At 46.4% G+C, this 24,023-nt stretch overlaps 1 protein-coding gene across 1 annotated transcript; it reads left to right on the top strand.

Moving 5' to 3' along the window:
* Positions 1–41: 41 nt before the first annotated feature.
* On the top strand, positions 42–23,190 carry LOC309347270 (uncharacterized protein). The gene is made up of 15 exons (XM_081871677.1): positions 42–524; positions 3,086–3,234; positions 5,022–5,182; positions 6,238–6,397; positions 9,755–9,925; positions 12,670–12,761; positions 13,029–13,186; positions 13,800–13,903; positions 15,777–16,001; positions 16,736–16,821; positions 18,249–18,385; positions 19,246–19,335; positions 20,027–20,235; positions 21,070–21,276; positions 22,519–23,190. Exons 2-15 carry the CDS (start codon positions 3,088–3,090, stop codon positions 22,804–22,806), a joined length of 2,235 nt encoding a protein of 744 aa, XP_081727803.1. The 5' UTR covers positions 42–524; positions 3,086–3,087; the 3' UTR covers positions 22,807–23,190.
* Positions 23,191–24,023: the final 833 nt, after the last annotated feature.

The raw sequence follows: 24,023 nt of genomic DNA, 5'->3' as shown, positions 1-24,023 counted from the left end.
CGCCCTCCGATGGACAGCCGACAGCGACAGGCTGGAGCAGCAGCCCGCGGCACGGAGGGAGGCTGCAAAAGGAGGGAACGGAGAAGTTTTCCCGTTGCAGCTTGCACCGCTTGGGAACAAGTCCTGCAGCCTCCTGTACGCACCCGGGCCTAGAAAGACGCTTCCTGCAGTTCCGCTTGGTCTTTCAGAGACGTGGGAAGGGGAGGCCCGGATCCAGTGGCGCCCTTCCAAAAGACCGGAGGGGGGCACAGCCAGGGCAGGATAGGAGCAGCCTGCACCCCACCCTCGGGTTGCGTAGGCTGAAGGAAGCCGCCTGAGCCTGATAAGCGTTTTGCAATCTGCCTGCTGAGCAAAACGGCGCGGTCGGAGGATCTGTCCCCAGATACGTCTGCACGCCTAAATTGCGGCTTCCAGGGAGAAAGGGGGCGGAGAGGGCTAGGCGGCGCAGCGGGTGCTTTTACCAGCGCGATCTTGTCCGCCTTTACTTGGAAGAGGGTCCTCCTCGGATTAAGCGGGGTTTACAGGTAAGCGAGTGGGCCAAGGGTTTTTAAGATACCTCCCAACCGAATAATTATTGCTTTAATCCTTAACGAGTGTAATGAAATACCGGTATATCTTACAGCCTTTTCTTTTTGACATATACGGTGATAGTTCGCCACAAGGGACTTGTTGTACAGGGATTTGTTTTGAGCTAAAACAGCCTGTGCATTAGAGGCGACGCTCAGAGCAACCTTTTTTTTTTTAAAATAATTTTTATTGATTTTACAACATAAACAAAAAACAAATAAACATAACACGACTTCCCCGAACCTCCCCTTCACTGCATCCATATTTTAAAATTTTTAGCAATTCTTCATCCCATTTTTATATTTAATTCTCTTTAAAAAAAAAATTCTATTTTATAAATTTCGATTTATAGCTGTAATTCTTTGTATCCAATCCCTTGACATCTTAACATTCCGAAATTTTACAACAATTTTTAAGATAGATTTTAAATTTTTTCCAGTCCTCCTCCACTGTCTCTTTCCTCTGGTCACGGATTCTGCCGGTCATCTCTGCCAGTCCCATAAATTCAGTCACCTTGGTCTGCCATTCTTCCAGAGTAGGTAATTCTTTAGTCTTCCAATACTTCGCCAAAAGGATTCTTGCTGCTGTTGTTGCATACATAAAAAAGGTCCTATCTTTCTTTGGTACCAATTGGCCGACCATGCCTAGGAGAAAAGCCTCCGGTTTCTTTACAAATGTCCACTTAAGGATTTTCTTAATTTCGTTATAGATCATTTCCCAGTAGGCCTTAATCTTTGGGCAGGTCCACCAAAGGTGATAAAAAGTTCCTTCACATTCATTACACTTCCAACAATTGTTATTGGGCAAATGATATATCTTTGCAAGCTTGACTGGGGTCATGTACCACCTATAGATCATTTTCATTATGTTCTCTTTCAGGGCACTGCATGCCGTAAATTTAATACCTGTGGTCCATAACTGCTCCCAGTCAGCAAACATAATATCATGACCAATATCCTGTGCCCACTTAATCATAGCTGAGACGCTCAGAGCAACCTTGATCTAGGGCCAGGGACACAGGGTGGTTTGAAGTTTCCTTAGTCAAGATTTGTCTACTCCTTTTCCGCTGTAGAGTTTGAATGATTCCACTGGAAGTTGCCTTTGTGCAAAAAAGAACAACTCCTTGAACTGTCACGTGATAGGACCATCAAAGATAAAAAAAAAAAATGGAAATGAGGTTTCTCAAATTTTGGCTTTATGCTACCAAAATTTCTCAGTTGCTGCATTACCACTGAGTAACCTTTGCTTGCCAATGAAGAAATTTCTGTGCTGCTGCCATTTGGTAGTATATATTTTTGCAAGACAGGTTTTTCAGCACTGACTCTTATGAAAATGAAATTATCTGAGACAACCATCAAACTATGCGTTGATGTACCTGTTGGCAAAATGCAAACTCCACCGTCCCACTGGTTCTTGCATAAATGAACTTCATTGTGAATGAAACTATTAAAATAGTTTATTACATCTAACACTGATTAGTGTAACCATATGTTTTTAGAAATACAATCAGATGGTTGGTGTTCTTACAGTCCCATGAACAAAATTGTGTAAATTTGTTAACTACTATAAATATCTCAACAAATTACACATGAATTTAAGTAAATTTTTGCATGGATGTCTCAAGTAACAATTATAATATAGGCAAATTTGCAGTTAAAATGCATAAAACTGATGGCTGCTGAAGAACTTTGGTCATGTGACAATAAACCAATAGGTTACTATACCAAAAAAGGATTGGGAACCACTGGCATATAAGATTGCAGCCTTCATCTCTTGAGTTTGGGCAGAGTAGGGTTACTGCTCTCCAGAGAACTTTTTTTACTGCTTTTTCTGGGGGAAATGTGCCATTTTTAGAAATGTCTTGGTTTCAGAGAATGTAATCCGTAAAATATGAGAACAGAGCAAGTCACATTGTATAACTGGAATGACTTCAAGATCAAGATGGTGTGTGGGCACACTCATCTGATAAGTTTTTAAATTAATGAGTTAATACATTTATTGGCACACATCAGGGGTGCTCCAACATGCTCCAACATGGATGGGTGCTCCATGGATGCTTTCAGAGCCACACCCAGAGCACAAGGAAAGTGCTCTCCCCTGTTGCAGATTGGGGGGATGTGTCCAAGGTGAGTACCTTGTACCTGGATTCTGCCAGTGACAGAGGCAAGGGAGCACAGCAGGGATGGGGAACGTGATACCCTCTAGATTTGCCCCACCAAACTCAAGTCTTTCCTTAGCTGTCAGTTTCCTCGTCCTTAGTTTCAGTTTTCCTCTTGTAGAATTCAGCAGGGAGAAGGATGGAGACAAAACAAGACTTAGTTGGCTGCACCTGCCATTGGCTCTGGTGCCACCTACTGTTGGGTTCCCAGCATTCCACCCTACCAGTCCCAGTGGGCACTCACCACCATTTTGTCTTCTCATCCACGATGCCATTCAAGGAAAAGGGGTCCTTCTTTGGAGGGTGTGATTGTTGTCCTTGGTGGTGCTCATACTTGTTTCCTCTCTCCTATACCAAAAGCGATGGCCTTTCTCCACATCATCGTCCTACTGCTGGTGGCTGGGCTGTGCATGGGCCAGGACTTCCCTTTCAGGGACCCCACATTGCCTTGGGAGGAGCGGCTGGACGACCTGGTTAACAGGCTGACATTGGATGAGATGATACTGCAGGTACAAGAAACACTTTTTGACCATTTGACAGAGGTCGCAGGGCAGAACAGGTGTGGAGAGGCCCGGCAAAAGGCATCAAAGCTGCAGGAAGGGAGGAGGGCTGGTTTGGAATTGTAAGGAACATCAGACTCCTGCTGGATGGACCAAGGGACCATTGAGTCCTGCATCTTCTTTCTCATAATGGGCATCAGATGCTTCCGGGAATTTAAGGCAATAGCTCTACCCTCCTGCAGCACACAATGGGACACGGGTGGTGCTGTGATCTAAACCACTGAGCCTAGGGCTTGCCAATCAGAAGGTCGGCAGTTCGAATCCCGCAACGGGGTGAGCTCCTGTTGTTTGGTCCCTGCTTCTGCCCACCTAGCAGTTTGAAAGCACATCAAAGTGCAAGTAGATAAATAGGTACTGCTCCGGCGGGAAGGTAAACGGCGTTTCCGTGCGCTGCTCTGGTTCTCCAGAAGCGGCTTAGTCATGCTGCCCACATGACCCGGAAAAACTGTCTGCGGACAAACGTCAGCTCCCTCGGCCAGTAAAGCGAGATCCCAGAGGCCCAGAGATCCCAGAGGCCCAGAGATCCCAGAGTTGTCCGCGACTGGACCTTAAGGTCAGGGGTACCTTTACCTTGTTACCTGCAGCACACACAATAACTAGGATTTAGTTGTGTACTCTCTTAGAACATGGAGGTTCTTCTTAGATCTCATGGCCAATTGCAATGAAATAGAAAGCCTGGATAGCTCAGCTGGCTAGAGTGTGCTGCTGATAATGCTAAGGTTGCAGGTTCAATCCCTGTATGAGACAGTTGCATATATGGACTAGATGATCCTCATGGTACCTTCCAACTCTACAATCCAACGTGATAGAAATCTATAAAACTATGCATAGTGTGGAGGAAATGGGTAGATAAAAAAGTTTTCCTCCTTCTCTCTTAACACAGACAAAAGGAAGTACTTCTTCACACAACACATAACTATGAAACTCGCTCCCACAAGGTGTAGTGATTAATGGCCAGTGACTTGGATGGCTTTTAAAAAGGGTTACACAAATTCACAGAGAATAGGGCTATCAGTGGCTCCTTAACCATGTTGGAGGCAGTTCGGAATGCTAGTTGCTGGAAACCGCAGGAGGAAAGAGTGCTGTTGCACTCAGGTCCTGCTTGTGGGTTTCCCAGAGGCTCTTCTTATCTTATTGGCCACATCCCCTGGCAGGCAGACCCATTATGTAACTGGTGGGATGTAGTAAGGCATGTAATCCTTAACCCAATGGAATGGGCCCTTCAGCTCCTCTGGACTCCACATTTTTATGGAATGTCCCAGGGTGTGTAGAGAGAGGCCAGGAGGGCCACATTTGGCCCCAGGACCTGAGGTTTCCTACCCTTGCGATGCATCTTTACTTGAGAGTAAGTCTAATTGGATTCAGTTGGACTTACTTCTGAGTAAACATGCATGGGAGTGGGCTGTAAATGTTGCAAGCCTCATTAATTAATTTGGAATAACAACCACCTTATGATTGCCTTAGCATAGTCAGAATAGATTCCCTGCTTCTCTCACAAGTGTGGTTTGAAAGGAGGGAGGAAAATCTATCACTGGTTACTTGGTGTTTAGAAGTATTTAATATGCACTCAGTGGTCTAGTGGCAGTTGCCATCCCAGTGCACAAAGGAATCAGCCCTTTGGGATTCCCTGAGCTGTAAGCTTAATGCCACCTCATTGCAAAACAAAGACCGGGTATGGAAGAGTTCTGAGGGGCTGCCTCATCTGCTGACTGGTGCTCTGGCTTGTTCACCCACAGATGGCAAGAGGAGGGGCAAAGGGCAACAACCCAGCGCCACCCATTAAACGACTGGGCATTGGGCCCTACAGCTGGAACACGGAGTGCCTGCGTGGAGACGTTGGGGCCCCAGGATGGGCAACTGCTTTCCCCCAGGCCCTGGGCTTGGCTGCCTCCTTCAGGTATGGCTGCTGTTGAAAGGTGGGTCTTGGCTGTGGCTTCTCCTAGGTTCCCCTTGATTCCCTTTCAACCTATTCTACTAGTGTCCCATTTTGGCCCCAAAAGAGTTGCTGAGACTCTGTCCTCTGGGAGGGCCTACTAGGGCTTTGCCATGGTCCTGCCTTGTTGAGTGCCAGACAACCATGAGCCACCATTTTACATTTCCCAGTGTGCTTTGTAGGAACTTACCCCATTACAGTGGTGCCCCGCAAGACGAATGCCTCACAAGACGGAAAACTCGCTAGACGAAAGAGTTTTCCGTTTTGGAGGTGCTTCGCAAAACAAATTTCCTATGGGCTTGCTTCGCAAGACGAAAATGTCTTGCGAGTTCCTGCGGGTTCCCCCCCCCCTTTTTCTAAGCCGCTAAGCCGCTTATCCGATAAGCCGATAAGCCGCTAAAAGCCGCTAAACCGCTAATAGCGCTAAGCCGCTAAGCCATCAATGGGCTTGCTTCGCAAAACGAAAAAACCGCTAGACGAAGAGAATCGCGGAACGGATTCTTTTCGTCTTGCGAGGCACCACTGTATACTGATGAAATTAGGCAAGCACCTTTCTGGCATTGTTTCTATCACCTTATAAAAATGTTTTTGTTTTTCCAAGCCTACTCAGATTTCCAAAGCTAACGTGCATTTTAACCTGTTGAAAACCAGATTCAACCCTCTGAAAAAAATATTTTCTAGCCTCACTGAAGTAGTCAATCTATTCCAAGGCCCCTTTAAAAAAAAAATGCTGATGGGAAGCTGATGTGATTTAAATGCCCCTCCATATAGCCAGTGTGGTGTAATTGGACTAGGAAAAGGGATCAAATCTTCACATAGTTCTGAAACTCAGTTGTGAGGACATTTTTGCCTCAAGCATTCAGTCAAACAGGACCTAAAATGTCTCCTGAAGTGCCTCAGCCCAGACATAGGTTTGCTCCACCCCCATCCCAGCCTCTGCCTTCAGCTTCAATAGCAACTTGCTAGATCAAAATGTCCTTTTTGACTTCCTCTCCACTGCTGCTTCTCTTTGCTGACAGCCCTGAACTCATCTACCGTGTGGCCAATGCCACAGCCACTGAGGTCCGTGCCAAACACAACTACTTCATCTCCGTTGGTAACTATGACGACCACACTGGCCTGAGCTGCTTCAGCCCCATGTTAAACATTATGAGGCACCCACTGTGGGGCAGAAACCAGGTATGAATGGTTTAGGAAATGGGGACTCCACAGGTGGGAGGATACAGAGGGATGGGCAGACCTGTTCATTTCAGTTTCTCATTTTCTGCTCTTAAGTTCAATTCTCCACATTTCCACATCAGTTTGTGATTTCCCTTCTAAAAAGTCCTCACGGTAATTCATCAATATTTTAGTGTGGATTTATCCTAATACGAGCATTTTTGCAAAGCAACTTTCCCCAGTACAGTGCCTTTTTTGTATGCTGTTTTCACCAATACAAGCATTTCTATGCACACTTTACACTAGTATGTGCATGTTTGAACACATTTCTTAGCTGGAAAAACTGCACTTCAAAATTCAGGAAAGAACAGATTTCAAAGGATGGTTGTGTTTCAGTTCTTTTCTTGTTTCAGAAAGTGCAAATTAAGTAGGACTGTCTTTAAATGAAAACTGAATCTCATTTATTCCCCATCCATAGTGGTGCCTAAAGTGGGCAATAAGAGCCAAATATGGATTATTGGGGAACACATGATCTGTTTCTGGTCAAAGGTGTTACTCCTATTACCAAGCTTGGAGTATTGGGATGGCTATTTTTTCTTAGATATTTTCATATTCTATTTATTATTTACTTAATTTTGTAAGAATAAAAATGCAGGAATATGAAAAAACATGAGAAAATATGAGAAAAATGCTGCTTGTTTTAAAATATTTTACCAAAATATTCCAATACCATCATGTACAGTGGTACCTCGGGTTAAGTACTTAATTCGTTCCGGAGGTCCGTATTTAACCTGAAACTGTTCTTAACCTGAAGCATCACTTTAGCTAATGGGGCCTCCCGCTGCCGCTGCGCCGCCGGAGTACGATTTCTGTTCTCATCCTGAAGCAAAGTTCTTAACCTGAAGCACTATTTCTGGGTTAGCAGAGTCTGCAACCTGAAGCATATGTAACCTGAAGCGTATGTAACCCGAGGTACCACTGTATATGAAAAATGTAAATCTGACAAGCAAAAGGGTTTTGTAACAGAAATCTCTCGATTCGAATCCGAGATAGTAAACTCTAAAAGAAAAACCCTCTCCAAAGCATACTGACTCCGCCTTGACTGGGAAGTCAAGGAGGAGGTCACTGCAGCCATGGTTAGGTAGTCACAGGACTATGGGTATTCAATAACCATGCCACAGTGGGGAAATTTGTGGAAGAATAATTGGAAATTCACAAACTGTTATACTCTAAAAGAAAACTTCCTAAAAATGCAATACCGATGGTATCTAACACCTTGGGAATTGTCAAAGATGTACAAAAATGTCGCCAGTAATTGCTGGAAGTGTGGAGATAAATAAGGCACTTTCTACCATATGTGGTGGCTATGCAAAAAAATTCAGGCATTTTGGGAGGGTATCTACTTAGAAATACAAAAAATAATAAAGACTTCCTTTAAGAGAAAACCAGAAGCTTACCTCCTGGGGATCACAGATTTGGATATCCCACAAAAAATGAAGAGTACCGTATTTTTCGCCCTATAGGACGCACTTTTTCCCCTCCAAAAATGAAGGGGAAATGTGTGTGCGTTCTATGGGGCGAATGCAGGCTTTCGCTTCAGGAAGCTCTCCGTAAGCCTTGGGAGCCCGCGGGAGTTCCCGTCGGGCTCCCTAGGCTTGCGGATAGCAGCCTGCATCTTGAAGCCTGGGGCGCGTCGCACAGCGTGCCCCGGGCTTCGGTCCCCCGACCTGGTTTGGATCTTGGTGGTGGGGAGAAGCGCGCTTCTCCCTGCCGCCAGCCCCACAAGCTCGGGGGACAGCGGGGAGGTGGAACGCCGCCATCCCACTGTCCCCCGACCTGGTTTGGAGGTTGGCGGTGGGGAGAAGCGCATTTTTCCCTGCCGCCAGCCCCACAAGCTCGGGGGACAGCGGGGAGGTGGAATGTCGCCATCCCACTGTCCCCCGACCTGGTTTGGAGGCTGGCGGCGGGGAGAAGCGCGCTTCTCCCTGCCGCCAGCCCCACAAGCTCGGGTTACAGCGGGGAGGCGGAGCGCCGCCATCCCACTGTTCCCCGACCTCGTTTGGGCTTCAGGCAGATATCTGCAAGGTGTGGGAGTCCGGCAGGAAGTCGCGCTGGTCTCCCAAGGCTTGCGGAGAGCTGCCTGTTCAGGGGGCTGGGGTTGGGGGAAGCTCGGAATTCCCCCGCCCCAGCCCCACGCCTGGGGGGGGAAATAATTTTTTCCCTTTTATTCCCCCCCCCCAAAAAAACTAGGTGTGTCCTATGGGGCGAAAAATACAGTATATTTTTATATGCCACAGTGGCAGCAAGAGTCCTTATCGCTACAAAGTGAAAGAGTGGTGAAATCCCTTCTGTTCATGAATGGATCCAAAAGTTAACGGATTATGCAGAGTTAGATAGTTTATCAGAAAAAATAAAGAACAAACCAAAACAGGAATCATCTCAAAATGGGAAGTCTTTAAAGTTTATTTGAAAAACAATTACAGTAGTTTAAATTCTGCTGCAGCATTTGAATAACTTTAGTAGTAGATTTAAGAAAGATCTGAAACCTTAGATAAATCAATAATTAGTTAATCAGTTAATTTAAGACAAAAACGTGTATGGGCAACAAATAATTAATAATTGAAATAAGGATTGGGCTGGAGGTCGGGTCTATAGTCCAAGGAACACTTTTTGGTTTATTGATTTGTAATTAATATTGTCCTTATCATGGTTTGTTTTGTATTTCTTGTCTTGTTTTTTTTCTTTTTTGGTGTATCAATAATTTTTTTTAAAAAAAAAACAAAATTCATGTACAGTGGTACCTCGGGTTACAAACACCTCGGGTTAAAGACTCCACTAACCTGGAAGTAGTACCTCGGGTTAAGAACTTTACCTCAGGATGAGAACAGAAATCGCGCGGCGGCAACGTGGCAGCAGCGGCAGGCCCCGTTAGCTAAAGTGGTACCTCAGGTTAAGAACGGTTGCAGGTTAAGAACGGACCTCCGGAATGAATTACATTCGTAACCAGAGATACCATTGTACTGCTTAAAATATAGACCAAACTATGTACGGTTCAAAAACAATATAGAAAAAATAAAATACAAACTAAATAGAACATCATAAATCAGTAATACAATACACTAACTGGGTCACACCGCAGGAGAAACTTGTGTAAGTAAAGAGGTCTAAATAAGTGGCTAAGATGTAATGCTGTTGGCATTTATCTAATTTCCAAAGGGAGGGAATGACTGTGGCTCTCTCACCAGAAGTACCAGACAGCAGGTTCCTTTGTGGTGATGAAAGGTGTGGACACCAGGAACTGAGAGGAGGTGGAGGAGGAGGGACGTGTCACAGAGAACGGGCATGACCTAAGTCTCTGTCTGTCTGTCTATTCTTCAGGAGACTTATGGAGAGGATCCATTCTTGACCAGGGAGCTGGGTGTGGCTTTTGTGACAGGGCTGCAGGGTGACCACCCCCGCTATGTCAAGGCCAGCGCTGGCTGCAAGCACTTTTCCGTCCATGGGGGCCCCGAGAACATCCCTGAGCCCCGTTATTCCTTCAATGCCAAGGTCAGTATGACTGGCAGGTTGGGAGCTGGGAGGTGGCAAGGGCTGAATGGAGGAGGGTTCCTTGTCCTGTGTGCTGGCTCATTCCCTCCCTCTCCCTGCTTCCGCCATCATCATTATCATTTATTTGTATGCCGCCTTTCCATAGCAAACTATGCTCAAGGCAGCTCACAACACGAAGAAAGTTACATACAGTGGGCCTGCCACTGATGCACAATTTGTTTTTGCGATTGTGGCCTTAGGCTCATGGCTGAAAAATAAATAAATGGAGTGAGGGGGAAACCTGCTACAGAAAGTGTTTGTAGAGCTCTGCACCTTGTTTTTCAGCCTCTGGGAAGGATGTGTGAGGCTCTGGGACTCTCCCAGGACCCTTGTACAACCTTCCCAAAGGCCGGTGAGTGAGGCAAAGGGCAAGGCCCACTCTGGACAGATAAGGGTTGGTTAATTTGGTGGGTGGGTGGTTCTGGGGGGTTTCCTGCCTTTGCACATGGACCCCGGAACAGAACCCTCACATAAGTGGTAGGCTCACTGTAACTCACTAAGTTACAAGTTATAACAAAATTGAGATAATCAATTGGTTAATGAAAGCATCTCATTAAGAAATATTCAATTCAATTAAGCAACTGCCTTTTAATTCATAATAAGAATCATAGAATTGGAAGGGACCACAAGGGTCATCTAGTCCAACACCCTGCAATGCAGAAATATTTTGCCCAACATGGAACTCAAACCCACGACCCTGAGATTAAGAGCTTCATACTCTTATACAAAAACTTGAATCACGAAAGCAGCATATATATATATATATATATATATATATATATATATATATATACACAAAAATAGGGGGGCCACTACGGGGCGCATTGGAAGATGGCGGACAATACCATCTCTCCGACCCACACGGGATAATTAAGAGGCTGTTATGGGAGTAGGCAGCCTCCCTTGTTGCCCCAAGGAAATGGGGAACACTGCCCTTGCCTGCTGTGCCCATAAATCACCCCCTAATTCAAAAGAAGGGGGTGAGGGCCCTAGGCAGAATGCCCCCGTGTGGACATCGGCTCTCCTGGACGCTGTCTCTGATCGCGCACTAGTTGCAGCAATTTGGAATAATTAATTACAAAAGAAGCAAATGCACATATTTCAAGTGAAGAAGGGGAGTGAAGTCTGCTAATTTAAGTGACCTCTGCGAAAGAAGACGATGGGCTGGAGAAACAGGAATATTTTACGATGAAGATACACCAAAGGCGGGGTATGTTGACAACGGGGCTGAAGGGGGGGGGCTTTTTTACTTTCCTTCTATGTGATTTACAAGAACCCCTCCTCATTAGAACCGTCGGTTGAACTGACCCAAGCAGGATGATTAAGGTCTGTGTGGAGATAAACTTTAACCAAAAGTATGCTTTATGGAGACCGAGAAGCAATAAGAGCTTTTGGGAATGGCGCAGCAATTAATTCGGAGTCGCCATCTTGCCAAAGGATTTATAGCCGGGAAGAAGAACGGATTTGTTTTCAGACTGCATTCCTAGTGAATCTCCTCAGAGGTTTTGAGAAAGGAGGCAGACGCTAAGACTGTTTGATGTATGGAAGTGATGTTATATGGAAAACGTCTGGATATAGCTACTGGATAAAAAAAATAGTATCCTCGCAGGATTACAAACTGTTCTAACCAGCTTGCGGAGACTATCAGAGGTCACAAAGAGAAAGGAAAAATATATGAAAATAACAACAAGAGATGTGGAAAAATAATAAGAAAGGACTGGATAGTACTGTGAACATCATAAGGTTAGATTTGTGGACATTAAAACAGCAGTAAGAAGTAAGAAGTTGATTGGATCCCTTCGGAACTTGAAATATGGGTACCCCCAACAAAAATTTAAAATTCGGCTGTGTAATTTGGAATTTATGTAATTTGGTTTGATTTGATGTGATTGGTCGGTTAATAAACATTATTCTTTAAAAAAAAAGCAGCAAAAATAATGCACCACTGAAATTAAATATTGGCTCCAAAATCTTGAATCCCCTAAACCTCCCTTCCAAACTGTTTCTGCTTTGTGAGTGGGATTCAATCACATACCACATACATTGGGCAAGCCATTGTGGTGTAGTGGTTAGAGCGGTAGACTCGTAATCTGGTGAACCGGGTTCGCGTCTCCACTCCTCCACATGCAGCTGCTGGGTGACCTTGGGCTAGTCACATTTCTTTGAAGTCTCTCAGCCTCACTCACCTCACAGAGTGTTTGTTGTGGGGGAGGAAGGGAAAGGAGATTGTTAGCCGCTTTGAGATTAATTAGGGTAGTGATAAAGCGGGATATCAAATCCAAACTCTTCTTCTTCTACCAGCAAATTTGGGTTGTGCAATAGAAGTTGATTTGGTCTCTTGCACAACAAACAGCAGTGGGGTCTGTTCCCCCACTGCTGCTCCTGAGCCCCATAGCTATCCCCCTCTGCTGGCGGGCAAGGCTATGTGTTACATGCAGATTGCTCTGCACTCCCTAAATTATCCTGCTGCCTTCTGATACAGTAAAGGGTGTTGTTGTGTTGCCAGTGTTCAACTAAGATTCAGCAGCCAGTCTTGTTGACTTCTCTACACAGAATGGGGAGAAAGACACCATCTTGTTCTTTGCTTCAGGCGGCAAAATGTCTCGGGCTGACCGTATTTCTAGGTGTCCTGGAATTTTGCCAACAATGCTTGGGGTGGGGGTGGTGGTATGCCAGGAGGAAATGATATCTGTGCTCTGTACCAGGTGGAGGAGCGTGACTGGCGCATGACCTTCCTGCCTCAGTTTGAGGCCTGCGTACGGGCTGGAACCTTCAGCTTCATGTGCAGCTATAACAGGTATGTCTGGGTTCTCTCCCTAACTTTTGGATGGCAGTGGGACATTAGGCTTCAATCCTGATCCCAATTAACCTGAGAGTGAGCCCCCATTGAATTCAGTAGGATTTGTTAGGCTTGTGGCCCCCAAGGTTTCTCCCAAGTGAATGTGGCTGAAAAAGTTTCCCACCCCTGCACTAAAATTACGTTGTTCGGCATTAGAGCAGGGGGCATTCCAGCTATGCTTGCAACACTTTTGAGCCTGATAGCTTTCTTTCTCGCCTCTGCCAGGATTAATGGAATCCCTGCCTGCGCCAACAAAAACCTGCTAACAGACATCCTGCGTGGAGAATGGGGCTTCCAGGGCTATGTGGTGAGCGATGAGGGAGCTGTGGAGCTGTTATGGCTTGGTCACAACTATACCCACAGCTTGCTGGAGTCTGCCATAGGTGAGCACTACCCAACATTGACGTCCAGCTCTCAGCCCAGAGTGAGCAGCTCCCCATAATGAGGACGGGGTGAGAAATTAGATCCAGTTTGCACTTTAATGAGAACATAACACATTTTGTAGGTCTTGGACCAATAACATGAATCAAAACACAATTATCTTTCAGAACCCACAGTTGTCTTAATTTTGCAACGCAGTTCTCCAATCAAACAGTTGGCATCTGTCTGTCTTGGGAGCCAATGAAGGAGTATTGTGTACAAAAAGGATTATATATGGGGAATGTGTGGATAAAAGTCTATATATTAGTGAAAATAACATACACAGAAATGCATTATATCAGGACGTGGCTTGCAAAATGGTGTACGCTACTCAAAGCTGCATACCAGAATGGGTATATCTTATTAGTAATTAGAAACTTTAGTCTGAATGTAGAGCACAAAGCAATCTATTATGTATTACCGTGATTAATATTTTTGTCCCATTCTTCTGCTTGTAACGCATCCAGAGGTGCTTATGTTTAAAAAAGTTAATGCAATTAAGTTCAGCTGAGGAAAAGTTGTGTCGCTGAACTCTTGGACTATAATGATCCCAATTCTCTACCTCTCCTGCTGCAGCTTCTGTGAATGCCGGATGCAACCTGGAAGTTTCATACGGGATGGTGAACAATTCTTTCACGTTTATAGGCCAGGCTGTTGCCAAAGGCAACATCTCCTTGGAAGTAAGTGGTTCCACCCAAGGGGAACAAGGAGTGGGAAAAGGTGGGTCATTGGATGCAGTTATTAGTGACCATCCAATTGCAGCTCATGCATGCCAAAATGTGAAATCATTCTATTTCCTAAAGAATATCCTACAGATAGACAATGGCGCCTGAGGAGCATATTCCCTGTGTGAACATTTTAGTTATTTAGTTAAGATATTTAAATATTGTGTCTCCAAGTAATTTCCATAAAAGTAATACAAAATGGAAAACAGATTAAAACATCAGAAAATAGAAAAATTAGAACAGCATCCATAGTGCCTCCCCAAAAGACTCTTACCTCTTGCTCCAGCTTGCTGGATGTTTTAGACTAAGCTCCCATCAGCCCCATTCAACCGTCCCTTATTTGGCGGGAAAGTCCCTTATCCCAGCGCTGTGTCCCGCTGCTGTCCCTTATTGATGATGTCCCTTAAATTTCCCGGGTTACAAAGGAAGCAGCTCCTCTCCCTCCTTCCCTGCCAGCCAGGGAGGAGGGAGGCTCCAACTGTGTTTCTTGGCTGTGTTGCTCACCCAATAAGGAGTCTAAGAATAACTAGGGGGTGGAGCTTGCATGCCTTGTGCCGATCAAATCGGCAGCGTTGCCTGGGGACTCGCCTTTGCTCAGCGCTTCCCAGCGGAGAGGTGACGGTGGTTTTCCTTGCTGCATCCCCTTTGCCGGGTTGCTGCACTGTGAGAACCACCGCTTGAGGCTTCGTTTGGCTGCTGGCTGGGCTTTCTGCCTTTGGCTCGGAGGAGCTCAGAAGTTGAACGTACCTGTGTTCGGAAAATCCCTTATTTTGGCTGCTGATCCCTTATTTTTGAGGCTGCTGGTCCCTTATTTTCAAATCTGTAAGTTGACAGCTATGGCCCCAGCCAGCATGGCCAATGGTTAGGGATGATGGGAGTTGTATCCCAAAACACCAGGAGGGCACAAGCTTGGCTGTTCCAGAGAGTAGTATCGGCACCAGCAGGTTCAAATTTTGAGAAACAGGTTTCCTGACAGTACAAGGTGTTCAATAGTGGGACAGTGTGTTAGAAGGGAGTGGACTCTCTGTTATTAATAGGGTTTTTTTTAAAGCAGAAGCTGTATGACTATCTTTTAGGGATGCTGTAACAAGGGTGTTGCTCTAGATGCCCTTTGAGATCCCTACAACATTTTTAGTAGTCTGTGGTTTGAGGCTTTTCCTCCCCTTATACACATTCTGCTTCTGTTCCACTCCTAACTCTGAGACCAATACATAACAAAGAGAAAATGATAGTAAATAATAATGTTAATACAATACATGATATAGCTACTAATATTTCCTCTGTCCCTGATCTCAGTAGTATTTGAAGCAGAGAATATAGCCACACCAAAAAGATAGCTCTAACATACTAATTCACCAATCAGTTTCTTTAATTAACTTGTAAAATACAATCCTAGCAACTGTCTTCGCAGCAGGATTTATTTGTGTATTTTATTAATAGCCTCAATCAAATGTTCCTTTGCAGTAATCTGAAATAAATCCATCTGGTCCATTTACTTACTATATTTGATGTTTTCTAATGGCTTGGTTTTCCTCAGCATTTTGCTTCTCTCCGTGTGTAATTCCAGTAGGCTTAAAACCTTTTGGGATCTTAAGAGCTGTGTATGTTTCTGTAATACTCTACAAGCTCTTCAGCTATATATGACATTGCGGAAGGGGAGGTGAGCGAGGCTTGGCTGACACAGTTTCACGGGACAAGTGGGGAGGTTCCCCACCTTTCCCTAGAAGTCTGTGGGAGTGAAGATCTTTAACCCATCTCCATCCTTCCATTACACTGCTGCTTCACTAGCCAGCTCTGTGTCTCCCCTCCCTCCTACTATCTCCTGCAGACGATCAGGAGCAGTGTCCGCCCACTTTTCCGCACCCGCTTGCGCCTGGGTGAGTTTGACCCGCCAACCATGAACCCCTACAATGCCCTGGGACTGGAGGACGTACAGACGGAGGCCCACCGCCAGCTGGCTCTTGAAGCTGCCATTCAGTCCTTTGTCCTGCTAAAAAACCAGCGCGGGATGCTACCTCTTAAGGCCCCAGATGTGTTGAGGAAGAACTTTGCAGTAAGTGTTCCACCATGGAGTGGTGTGATGGGGAGGGCATCTCGTCCCTTTCTCGTTCTCCATAGAGTTGCATCGCCTCTGGCAACACTGGAACAGGGCAGACTGCAACAGAGAAACTAAATGCAGAACTCAGTATTGAAAGATTAAACCATTGGTTTACTGCATTCTGTGCTTTGCGTGCATTAAAGTTTCTGTTTCAAACCCTGCCATCTCTAGCTGAAGGGTGGAGAGCGACCCTTGTCCCAAGTTCTTGAGGAATTGCTGCCAGTCCTGTGCTCGGTGGACCTGAGTGCAACTGCACTGTCCCCACTTGCGATTTCCATCAATTGGCTGGAATGGCAGTGACCAGTTTCTGTTGTTCACATTAGGCCTCAACCCCAACATGTTGATACACAACAAGTGCCCACTATTTGCAAGTTCCGGAAGCAATTTTTTGTTTCAGCAGACTTTCCCAGCTGGATAAATGGGTGTTTTCCATGAGTGTCTACCTTGTGTAGTTTTAGTTCAGTTTTAAATCCATTTGCACTCTCTCTCTCTCTCTCTCTCTCTCTCTCTCTCTCTTTCTCTCTCTCTCTCTCTCTCTCTCTGTGTGTGTTTAATTATCTTCAATGTACATCACCTTGAAACTGTTGCTTGGAAGGTGATGAATAACTTAATAATGTTGCATGGCCCCTGGTCCTCCCACTCTCTGAATCATCTGAATCCCATTGTGGCCCCTAATTTCTTCTTGGCAGGTGGTTGGGCCCTTTGCCGACAACCCTAGGGTTCTCTTTGGGAACTACGCTCCAGTCCCAGAGCCTCAGTACATCTATACACCCAGGTAAGTCCTGAAGAAACCTCTCCTCCCTCCTGATCCATCCTTGGAAGGCATTCCTGGTAGGATGCTGGACCAGCTGTATCTTCATTTAAATCCAATCTGCACCCTAGAGTTAGCCTTACTTTTTGCATGCAGAGTAGGGCCACCTTTCCCAGAAAGATTCTGCAACAGACAAGAAATTATGATAATTTTCAAAAGGGACTGAAGTCCTTCAGGCTGAGGACATACTGGATGCCAGACCCATAACTGCCCTTTAAGTAGGGCTGTCTCATACATACATCCTTGTTTGATGCAAGATTGGCTCCCTCAGCCAATAAAGCTAGATGAGTGCCTCAACCCCAGAGTCGTCCGCGACTGGGCCTAGTGGTCAGGGGTCCCTTTACCTTTACCAAGGATAGAGTACCGTATTTTTTGCACCATAACACTCACTTTTTTCCTCCTAGAAAGTAAGGGGAAATGTCTGTGCGTGTTATGGAGCGAATGCCTGCGGGTGGCGGGGGGGATCTGCTGCAGTCATGAGCAGAGGATCCATGGTTCCCCTTCCTTCCCTCCTCCGTGGTTACAAAGCATGGATCCACATGGATCCTCAGTATTTTTGCATTGGGCTACTCCAAACTCACTGTCAGATCACATGTCTGTGGCCACAGCGTGAACCACAAAAATCATATATCCACTATTTCGTTTAGAATATTTTTTTTCTTATTTTCCTCCTCTAAAAACTACGTGCGTGTTATGGTCTGGTGCGTGTTATAGAGCGAAAAATACGGTAGTTGCTGTTCCAGAGCTCAGAATGGCATTTCCCATCCCATCCTTGAGGGTCTGACTTGCTTAATTTTGCCAGTAGAACTACATCATGTGCATTTCAGAGTCAGAACCTCTCTCTGGAAATGAAGCTTTGAGCATTCCTACACCCAGCACTCTGCTTTCCCCCTCAGACACCGGGCACTTATTTCCCATTTTCATTCACTTCCCTCTTCTGCCTTTGCTTCAAAACAAAAAAACCCAACCCCTAGTGTCAAGGCCAACTCTTAGAAGCCAAACACTATTAAAAAGAAGCAAATACACTCTCATCAAAGCAGCGAATTGTAGCCACAGGCTTTGGATGTGCATGGTCCAAAAGTCCAAGAAGCCACTGCCACCCCATGATGCCAAACACAGCCCACCACCCTGTATGGTGCCCTGCTGGGTCTCCATAACCCAGCTGGCTTCTGTTGCCTACTCAGGGCAGTAAATACATGGTGAGGTGTATGTGTGTGTGTGTAAGGTTGGATGGGGCTAAGTTCCAGGCAGATCCCACTATGTGGCTGGTTTGGCTTTGCAGTCCATGGGTTATGCAGGCCAAATCCAGATATTTTTTTGCAGGGAACAAATACGTTTCCAGTGTTTGCCCTTAAGAAACTGAGAGCTGTTCTCATCTCCACCTGGTGCAGGAGGGGCCTGGCAACAATTGCGGCGAATGTCACCTTTGCCGCCGGATGTACCTTTCCCACGTGCAGCACCTATATGCCAGCCCAAGTGAAGGCTGCGGTAGAAGCAGCAGACATCGTGGTTGTGTGCCTGGGTACAGGTAAGCCCCACATCTGGTGAAGAAAAAGGGAAAAACAGCACCATGCTTTTCCCTACGGTGCAACGTTCACTTCACATATTAAGTAGTGAGACCCAGGAGACCATCTGCTTGCTGCAGCACTGCAGGCATTGATTCTTTAATTATAATTCTCTGTATCACAGGGTGAGAAATCCATGTGCATTTTTATATACATACAAATGCATCCATGTCCACACACCTTGTGGTTATTTTCCTCTGTGCAGTCAAGTACATAGAAAGCCTCTTCCATGCCTTAGTCAGTAAAGAGACCTCCCCAAGTTCAAGGACTGCATGGATCGCCCTGCTCCTGACCTCACACAACTTCCTTGGCCCAACCTCTGTCGGCATCTGCAAAAGGAAACCTTTTTGCAATGGACCTTTTTGCAAGATGACAACCTGTGCAATTGGAGTTGAATGGCAGGAAAAGCCGTGTGCATAGAGGTCTATGCATGTGCAGGCTTCTCTATCTATGTGTGCACAGTGCACAGACTTGGGTGGGTGGGATTCTGGGGAAACTTCAGCCAGCGGCAGGGCCAGCCTTATGGGTTCACAATCATTGGTTCTCATGGAACTCCCTTGAGGCATTAATCATGACAGCAGGGAGCACAGATGTTATGGTCAGTGGCGATGGGAGCTGTGGTCCACCAGTATGCAGACCTCAAGCCACTCCATCAGTGGAGCCTGGCTTCTCAGTAAGACTGATGGACATCTTCTTCTGCTTTTGGAGAGTGGTACTTTGCCATTTCTCAAACTTTTGGAAAGGAGGTTTGTTTAGGATGAGGACAAGAGGGAAGGGAGTGGGTGGGCTCTGTTTAACATGACTTCTAACTCCCTCTGCCCAGGAATAGATCTAGAGGCAGAAACCAAAGACCGGAAGGACTTAGCCTTGCCTGGCCACCAGCTGGAACTCCTTCAGAATGCTGTGGCCTGGGGTAAGCTTCTTGTTTTTGCCCCGGGGGAGACTACATGAGAAAGGGGGATGCCAAAGGCACTTGGTTGCACCAAGCACTATAGAAGGTGGGGCCTGCAGGTAACCCGCAGCAAGCAGCCAATCCAAACTCTTCTGTGGCTCATGAGCAGTTGTGTTTGGTGGTGGTGGTGGTGGTGGTGGAGGGCTCCCTTGGCAATTGTTTAGATTTACCCTTAGGAAGCTGGCAATGTTGAGTCAGGCATTGGTCCATCTAGCTCAGGGTTGTCCACATCAAGGGAGGTATTTCTTCTGGGATAATCAGTTGGGAGCCACATGCTGGCAGTGGACAGGGTCAAAGGCATCAGAGCCAAATGAGGACAGGGCATGCCCCATTTCCATCTCTCTACCTGCTGCCTTCTTCTCTCCTTCTTCCTTCCCAAGCAGCAGGCTCTGGGGTAGGGAGGAATTGCTCTCACCAGAGGTCTCAACTGATAACTTGCAGAAGTCTTTAGAAAGTAGGCCGTATGTTTCCCGAGGGCTATTGATGCTCACTGCTGGCTGCTCCCAGAGAGCTTCCTGGCTGAATAAGGAATTGAACCTTGGACTTGAAGTTCCACGCTCTCCAGAGTGTTGGGTTATGGCTCATTAAGGAGTGTTTGCATGCATGGCATTGATTTGGCCTGTTTATTAATTGCTTAGGGCTTTGATTTCAGCTGCTGGACGGCCAGTGATTCTGCTGCTGTTCAACGCAGGCCCGCTTGACGTGAGCTGGGCCAAGGCACAGGACAGTGTGGGAGCGATCTTAGCCTGTTTCTACCCAGCTCAGGCTACCGGCCTGGCTCTTGCCAAGGTGTTGGTGGGAGCTAAAGGGGCAAATCCTACTGGTCGACTCCCTGCTACGTGGCCTGCAGGCATGCACCAGGTAAGACTAGGATGCCCAGAAATTTGTAGGTAAGACAATCCCTGCCCCCACAGACTTGCAGTTTAACAGACATGACATACAAGAAAAAAGGGTTGGGGAGGGAGGAGGAGGAAAGCAAGGTCAGGCACCAATTCTTAAAGCAGGAATGGGGGTTTGGCTCCATGGGCTAGATCTATATCAGTATTAGCCATGTATTATGACATCACATGATAGACAGGTGGGTTGTTCCACTCACCTGTCAAAATCCCTTGTGGGGTTCCCACCCTCCCACCAGCCAGCTGGTTTGTGGGTGCTTGGGAACCACAGCACAAGGGGCCTTGCTCAACATTTTGAGAAGCACAGTGCACTGGGATGGCAAAGCACTTTTTTGTCCCGTCCTCTGGAGAAAGGAAAGAAGCCTGCATTTTATAGGCTTTATTTGCCATGCACCTGCTCCCTGAGAAAAATTTAACCCTCACTTGTCAGCCTACAAGTGGGTTTACATTCTGCTGCGTTGGCTGCAGGTGTGTATTCCTTCCTGGCATCCAATGAAATATGGGCATGTTTTAAGGGTGTACGTGAACCTGAGCCTTACAAGCAGGAACTGAGCAGGAAAGCAAATAGCATTGTGGATTTTTGAGGAGATGTTAGCTAAGACCCTTTACAGGAACCATGGGAATTACTGGCAAGCACACTGGTGTCCACAGGTGCCACACTGGCGACCCCTGAGCTAAGATATACTCCTTGCTATTGGTTGTACCTTGTGCATTTCCCACCATGTGCCTCCTCATTCAGACTGGCTTGGTCCATGGGCTTCTTCCCATCCCATTCACTCATTTGTGGCCGTTACCACAGGTTCCACCAATGGAGAATTACACGATGGTTGGACGGACATATCGCTACTATGGGGACGAGGCTCCGCTGTACCCCTTTGGCTATGGGCTCTCGTTTACCACCTACCAATACAGCGACCTGGTGCTAGATGCCGATGTTGTGCCCATTTGTGGTAACCTCAGCATCTCTGCAGTAGTGAAGAATGTGGGCTCCAGGGATGGCGAAGAGGTGAGGCAGTATGTGTGTATTTCCCCACAAACTGGGATAGCAGGGAGAAGAGGGAGGAATTCAACCATTGCCATAGCGCTATGGCAATCATTCCATCAGTGCAAGCTTTTTCAGATGGAAAAATCCCTGCTCCCCTCCGTTTGGAAGAATCCACCCTCTCCTCCTCCTGCTGTTCTGGGGGTTCTCCTGATGTGCCCAAAGGCAATTTTCGGGTGGGGGAGGAAAGCCATACCATGCTAATGTAAGTATTTCTGCTTAATGGGACTAGGTAGTTGAATCCCTCCCAGTTTTAAATATATATATATTCTTGATTTTCATGAGAAAACAATACAACAACAATATAGAAGTTAACAGAAGAGCAAGCAGTTGAAAAGCTTTTGAGGATACCTAAAGCAGAAGACTTTCGAGTCCAAATGACAGAGGATAGAGGCCACTTCAGCCAGTGTTCCACTGTCTCAGGAAGGCAGACAAATGATGAAGACCTTGTATATGCCCTTTAGCGTATTCCAGAAGTCAGCTCCAAGAAGTAGCAGAAAAGTCAAATGGTTTTGCCTTTGGGCAGTTTTATGCTGAAAGTCAATTTTTCTGCAAGTGGAATATGCAAAAGTCTCTGAAGCCATTGCTCAAACGTTTAGCTGACTGCCAGCTTCCAGGTTTTTGCAATTTCTCGGTGAGCAGACAGTAACAGGAAATATATTAATGCGGTATACCCCCATGCATCATTGCCATCTATCCTGCTCAGTATTTTAATGGGGAGCTTGAACCAATGATATCTAGGGCTAAGCATAGAAAAAGACTGTGGAATCTACATCCATTTAAAAAAGCAAGTTTCTAGCCCTTACGGCTGTGAAGATATGCTTGAAGTGTGTGAAATTCCTGGTGTGATCTTGGAAGCCAGGGAGATTTCTGAGCATGAGCCTGAAATTGGTTCCTGTTCGCTGCCCCAAGTGCACTTGCAGCTCCTTACTGAATAGCAGGAGCCAGGAAGCGCCTTCAGCCACTTTGGTTTGATGAGCATGTATTTCAGATCTGGAACTGGTGGGTGAGGTTTTGGGAGAGGGTGTCTTGGTGTCCTTGTCTCTGGGTAGATGGGACATTATCCCCATGCACCTGCCTTTTGTAGTTTGCAGTTCAGGCTCCTTCCAAACAGTGCTGCTGCCTCCACCACCAACACATGCAGGGGTGAAAACTCCTAGAAGAGCCTTGGGGTTTTCTCCTCCTAACAGTTCCTTCCTTCTGCAGGTGGTGCAGCTCTACCTCCGCTGGGGAAGGGCATCCGTGCCAGTGCCACGCTGGCAGCTGGTTGGCTTCCATCGTGTTCCAGTGCCTGTGGGACGTGCTGTGAAAGTACCCTTCCAGTTAGACTTCAGCCAGAGAGCCATCTGGGCTGGGGAGTGGCGCCTGGAGCCTGGCACTTTCACCCTTTTTGTTGGGGGGCAGCAGCCCTTCCAAGAAACCCGGGCCCCTTCTAACATCCTGCAAGCTGATTTTACAGTCTCGGGGAAGGCCAGCCGCACCATCCAATGCTAGTCGTCGGAACTGATGAGGGAGGAGGCCCCTGAAAGGCAAAAGGGCATCTCGCTCTGTCAGGCCATGTATATATGAGATGGGTTTCTGCATTAAGTAAAATGTGCAGGAGGAGGGAGAGACTGTGAGGCCCTATGAACTGTGGGAGAGGGTAATATCCCTCTGGATATACACCAGCCTTGTTTTTGTGGCCTGGGCGGCAAGAACTGTTTTCAGTGGAGCACTGGTGAGGCTGGGGCTGATCTGGAGAAGAAGGTTCTGGGATAACAGAAGGTTGTTCTCTGAAAGGATGATTACAGTTTGCTTTTTAAAGTCATTGATCATGTCTTCAGCTAGCTTTGCTAAAAGTGAATAGGCAATAAAGGGCTCAAATAGCAGCAAGCGGAAGATGCTTGAAAGATCCTTGTTTTGGTCTGATCTCATGTGTCATAGGCATCTGGAGGTGGGGTTTGGGGCACTTACATCATTGGAACTGGTAGGGCAGAAAGCAGGAAAGCCAACAGTTTTTCTTCTTTTCTTCTTTGGCGATCACTCATAGACGAGTAAGGTTGTCTTCCATGAACACGGTCTTAGCGGTGTGTCCGTAAGTGACTGGAGGCCAATTCTGGATCCTCATGTCCTTCCACAGTGGGGACATAGGTTTCTGGGCAGAAGTTGATCATGGTGAGGGTTTGCCAAATGTGCCTTCCTCTTAGCTCATTTCTTCCTTTCGTCTTGAGTTTGAGTGTCTTCCAAAGCTAGTTATAGGCAGAACCAAGTAATTCTAGTTTTGTCCCCATCCTCCTCCTTGCTGAGTTCTGCAAGGGAAACAGACAAAGGAGGAGGAAGCTGACAGGCAGTGCCAACCCTTAAGCTGGGTGCAGGTAAGAAGAGAGGCAGGTGGGGGCTGGCTGTGGGCAGATTGTAGGGCAATGCCCCTTTCACCCTAACTGAGCAGCCTCCATTGAGAGGTGGGCCATGTCTCTGCTTTTAGTCTCCTCAGGGAACTGTCCTCATCCCTCTCTCCTTATCACTTACAGAGAATGCTCAGCATCCTCATCCAGCCACAACCCCCAGGATTCTTTTGTTGAAGCCATGGCAGTTAAAAGTGTAAAAAAGTTACTCCCACATAAATTGACTGTTGCACATATGAGTCTGCCATATAGGATGTCAGGCCACAGGTCTCGCTGGGGAGCATCAATTCTTAATCTCTGTTACCTGATATCCTTTAAACTGGAGGC

Source organism: Podarcis erhardii, assembly GCF_964252035.2.
Source record: "Podarcis erhardii genome assembly, chromosome: 7".
Lineage (NCBI taxonomy): Eukaryota > Metazoa > Chordata > Lepidosauria > Squamata > Lacertidae > Podarcis > Podarcis erhardii.
Note: the sequence above shows the minus strand (reverse complement) of the source record. Positions and strands in the feature narration are given on the sequence as shown.

Bases quoted from the DNA above. Each gene is read 5' to 3' on its own strand.
- LOC309347270 (XM_081871677.1), top strand. From the start codon at position 3,088: ATGGCCTTTCTCCACATCATCGTCCTACTGCTGGTGGCTGGGCTGTGC. The intron at 5,183-6,237 runs GTATGGCTGCTG...CTTTGCTGACAG, and splicing joins GGCTTGGCTGCCTCCTTCAG to CCCTGAACTCATCTACCGTG. The intron at 18,386-19,245 runs GTAAGCCCCACA...CCCTCTGCCCAG, and splicing joins GGTTGTGTGCCTGGGTACAG to GAATAGATCTAGAGGCAGAA.